The sequence below is a fragment of the Condylura cristata genome, unplaced genomic scaffold, assembly GCF_000260355.1.
Source record: "Condylura cristata isolate star-nosed mole 26May11 unplaced genomic scaffold, ConCri1.0 scaffold00022, whole genome shotgun sequence".
Taxonomy (NCBI): domain Eukaryota; kingdom Metazoa; phylum Chordata; class Mammalia; order Eulipotyphla; family Talpidae; genus Condylura; species Condylura cristata.
In genome coordinates, this window is record NW_004567123.1 from 21688865 (window position 1) to 21693600 (window position 4736).

A 4736-nucleotide genomic window follows, 5' to 3' on the forward strand; every position below is an offset into this window, starting at 1 on the left:
GCCAGAGCTGGAGGCATCATCCAGTCTAAACTCCCACTGCAAAGTCGGGGACAGGCAGAGGCGGGAGGCTGACACCAGCACTGACTTCTCCCCTCATTTTGAAGCCACCTCCCACCTTCTCTGGTCAGGGCTGAACAAGGTCCCAGTGAGGTCACTACACCTGTATTTGCTGATGAGGAGAGCAGCGCTCCCTGAATCCCCCAGGCCTGGGGAGCAGGACAGGCAGCCCCTCAGCGAGCTCCTGGTGCTCAGAAATACCAAGAAACCTCATCCTTCAAGGGCAGCAGTTTCCAAACTTTTGTATTTGTAGCAGCAGAATCCATCCACCAAGCAGAACCTTAGGCAAAACCTCAAACTACAAAACAGACTGGGGCACCACTCTCCCAAGTGGAGCCTAGCCAGGCCCTGGGCTCCCCTCCAGCACCCAAGACTCCTTCCACGGGACCCTCTGTGAGCTCAGTCTGAAGCCCCAGGCCCTCTGGGGCCTCATGGCCCTGGAGATAAAGCAGATCGGGGGCTCTTAGTTAAGACCCCTGGAGGGTGTGGCTGGTCTCTGAGACCTGGACCACTTCGTTCTCCACCAGGGCCTCCCCATTGAGCTGTCTCATGCGCAGGTTAATGGAACCGTAGGTCTTCCGGGAGCCCCTGCCGGAGACGAAGGTGGGCCGGCGGTACAGCTCCCCCTTGCACAGGGACACCATAAGCAGCACCGATAAGAGCATGCCGCCCACTGTGAGCAGGCCCAGGCCCGCGATGATGCACTTGTCCAGGTGGGACCCCAGGCGGGCGTAGTACATCTCCAGCCGCTCCATTTCCCGAGCTGTCACCGTGTCTGGGTTGACGCGGGCCTCTCGGGGGATGGCGTATGCTGTCACCACCAGAAGGATCCCACTCACCAGGAAAACCAGAGCAGAAACGAAGCCATAGTCCACCGGGCGGCTCACAGGTTCCAGGCCTGGCCCTTCTTCTGAGCGCAGGGATAAGTCATCCCGCTGGGATCGGGACCACGAGGGGACACCCCCAGGAGGGCTGGAGGAGCTGCCCAGTCTGGCGTCCACAGGGGTCTGGAAATGGGTCTCATGCTCCTCCAGGGAGAAGCAGGCGTTCTCCACGCCCTCCCTGGGTGGGGCGACGGGGCCCAGAGGCGCTGGTCTCCTTGGCGCTTGGGGACCATTGCTCAGTGTCTTCAGTTCCAGGCCGGGGGGAGATGCCATTGGGAAGGCGGGCCCCAGCTCATCCCTCGGCCCCTTGGCTGCTAGAAGAGAAAACAGAAAGTTAGTCGAATTTAGCAAATCCTCAAGAGTGTGTTGGTGCCAGACTCCCACTGGCCCGGAGCAAGGCGACTGTCCAGAGTCACCAGGCAGAGTCCCCACTCCAGGGAGCCCACCGAGAGGGGGAGACAGAGAGTAAGGCCATGGCAGAGCAGTGCAATCCTCCACTGCCCGCACATGGCTTTGGGAGATTCACTGGTTACCCCTCTGGGCCACAGCTTTCCCCACCTCTGTTTCTGCTCCCTGTTAACAGGGCTGAGGTAAGGACTGGGAGAATCCCCATCCAGGTCACGAACAACGGTGCTCGGTAAGCATCCGTGAGTTATTATTATAATGGGGGAATTTAAATACAGTGGCCTTGAGTTCAAATCCCCCATTGACCCCAGCAGTTTGGGCAAATGACAAGACCTCCCCACACTCAGTTTTCTCATCTGTTGAATAGGAACAAGCAAAATGCCTCCCCCATAGGGATGATGTGACAATTTCATAAAATAACGGACATGAGGTCCAGCCAGTTTAATCAGTGGGCACTATTGTGATGAGCGGAGGCTGATGGGGGAAAGTGGTGGGTAAAGATGATGGAGGTGGTGTGGGAACAAATTGGAGAAAGTCAGGGAAGCTTCTAGAAGCTGGTGGCACTTGAATGTGACTTCAAAGGATGGTGGAAAATCGCCCAGCAGTGAGGGGATGAAAGCACATGGAGAGGGGCATGGGGGCTTTTGGGGGGCCGCTGGGACCAGCTCCCCAAGGGTACTGACACCCAGGCCTGGAAGCCAGGAAGCCAGGGAGGGGAGGTGTCTGAGTAGGGCATGCTGAGACCGGCCTAGGTTTCACAGAGCTGTCCCTGGCTGCTGCATGGAGGACAGAGGGAATGGAAGGAGCAGCGTGGAGGCCACGCGGTCAGGAGGCCAAGAAGGAGCGGCATATTTGAGAGTTATGACGAGCCAGTCAAATGCCTTCATGTGATTAGGAGAGCAGGGAAGACCTGGCTAAGGACCCAGGAGAGGGTGCACTGTGTACCAGAGGGGCTGCCCCACCTAAGCATCTATCCACACACCGCCCCGATAGATAGACCACACACGAGCCTTCCTGTCAAAGGATACCAGCTCGTAGCCTGTGGGTGCTATTTGGCCCACAAAAGTTTGGCATTTTTGTTTCTGGTCATTTTTGTAGTTGGCCAACGTAGGATTTTACAGTCCAGCTTTGGGTGCCTGGTTTTGCACAATGAAGGAGGCTAGTCACCCCAAGCCCCCATTCCCTCACAATACTCAGCTGGAGTTGATGATTCAGACCCCATAGAAAGACCCAGTGTCTCCCACACAGAACCCTCCCATCCCACCTTGTGACCCCATTCCCCAACAAAGACCCCACAGCAGAACTCCACACTGCCTCCTCCAACACCGATAGCCTGGGTGCTCGTACACTCAGGACCCCAGGTACACAGACCCCAGTCTCATTAATGGACGATACTCTCAGGGGCAGAGTGCTCTGGTGTATCTATCCATTTATACATGTCTACACAGACATGCATATTCTAGATGTTTCTCTGCATTTCAATGCCTGGGCTTCTCCAGTGCTCTGTATATAATGTATGTAATTCTGTGTGAGAATTACACAGAGAGAATTGTGAGAGAGAGAGAGGGAGACAGAGAATATGAGCAAATTAATGAAGTGAAAAAAATGAATGAATGAATAAATGAATGAGACGCCAAGAGTTCCAGTGCAGGAAGGCACGTTTATCCACCTTTCTGATCTCCCTTCCAACAAAGACCTGCATCACACACCTCCCCCCAGCACACGCAGGGCCTTTCATCTGAGTACAAAGCCTCCTGCCACTTACAACCTGCTTCTTTCCCCACCTCCTTTCCCGAGTCCCAATTTAATAAATGTTTACTGAGTGTCTACACGCCCTCTGGGCCCTCCAGCAGGCACTTCGCTCAGGAGCACCTGGTGCGACCCTCTCCCGCCTTGGAGCAGGAATCTCGAACTCCATCCTACAAAACGTGGCCAAGATCCCCCAGCACGCATGGCATCCCCGGGCATGCCCTGAGGATCAGTGTCACGACACACCTGCCAGCCAGCGCCCCCCAGTCCCACCCCAGGACAGGCTGACCCGCCCTCCCTGCCCCCACAGTGCTCATCACAGCCCCTCCATTTGATCCCACTATTCGAAAGCGAAGGTGAGCAGCTTGAGGCCAGGGGTACGTTTGAATTCCACCCCTGTAGAGGGTTTGGAACGCAGCCAGCCTCAGAGTGGCCTGGCAGTCTGCCCAGGCAGTGCCCCCACAGGTGGGTGTACCTGCAAGGGCCCAGGCCCTGCCCAAACCACTTCCACTTTCTGAAGGAGAGGAGTGCTGCTTTGGCTTTTCCCCTGGCACCAAAGGCATTTCCCTGAGCATCCCTTCACCCACAGGGACTGGTGGTGACCCTGTCTGCCCAGTGGCAGAAGTGCCCCTTTCTCACACTAGCGTATTTCCCCGCCATGTCCCAGAGGGCACCCAACTTCTGGGAGTAGGGTCCTCTTTCAACCTGCAGGAACTTTTCCTTAGGGCCCCAGAATTGGGAAGAGCAGGTGGATTAAAAGGGGGCTCCCTCTCACCAGAAGTGTGACATTGCCCAGCCAGGTTCAAAATACCCACCGCACAAAGACAGGCCCAGTCAACCACCCTCAAAAGGAAACAAACTAACATGCTGCCGCTGAGGGCGCACCCCACAACGGTACTAGCTGCGCCCAGTGTCATGGGTTCCACAGCCAGGAACTTGGCCAGGAGCAATGGCACAGTCATGGGGCGCCACTCTGGCATACACACACCCGAGGGGCAGAGGGGCTGCTTGCACAGACGTCAGTAGCCCGGGACTGCTAAGATGTGAGCCAGGACCGCCAGGCGCAGCACCCCACCCACCGTGCGCACTCACTCGCGGAGAGACTGACGCACAGCGGACGTGGGTGAAGCTCCACAAAACCCAGTCGACAGACACACGCACGAGTTGTACACAAAGCCTCCGGGCGCGCACACACGCACACGCAGGTCCACGCTGTCATACCCAAAGTTCCACGCAGAAAGCCACAGCCTGCCGGCTACCCGCCGCATCCGCGCCCGGCCGCCCGCAGCTCACACCCCCTGCTCCTGCCCTTGACCAGAAACGCTGCTGGGCCGGGCCAGGCCGGACCGGGCCGGGCGGCGCCAGTCGCGGGGTGTCCAGGCAGCCCAGGGAGGCCGGGCCCCGCGAGGACCCGCCGCTCCCGGTCCCCTCGAGCCGCATGTCCTTCGGCCGGGCCGCGAGGTCAGGCTGGCTCTCCTTCGCCACCCTCCCGCCGAGGGCCCTCAGCCGCTGCCGCCCCCAGATGCCCTCCCCGCGTGCGTACCTGTGCCGGGCCTCCCTCCCGCCCTCCCCACGCGGGAGGCGAGGGCGCCGGGAGCTGCGGGCCAGGAGCGTCCTCCCTGGGCGCCTACCGCTGCCTGC

The 4736-nt window shown here is 58.6% G+C and overlaps 1 protein-coding gene across 1 annotated transcript in view; it reads right to left on the reverse strand.

Moving 5' to 3' along the window:
• Nucleotides 1-306: 306 nt before the first annotated feature.
• The window catches only part of TMEM74B (transmembrane protein 74B), a 20280-nt gene continuing 15850 nt past the window's right edge, over nt 307-4736 (reverse strand). Inside the window, exon 3 of the mRNA XM_012728204.1 lies at nt 307-1255. Within this exon, the coding sequence (XP_012583658.1) occupies nt 525-1214 (690 nt within the window). The 5' untranslated portion in view covers nt 1215-1255 and the 3' untranslated portion in view covers nt 307-524. The remainder of the gene's footprint in view (nt 1256-4736) is intronic.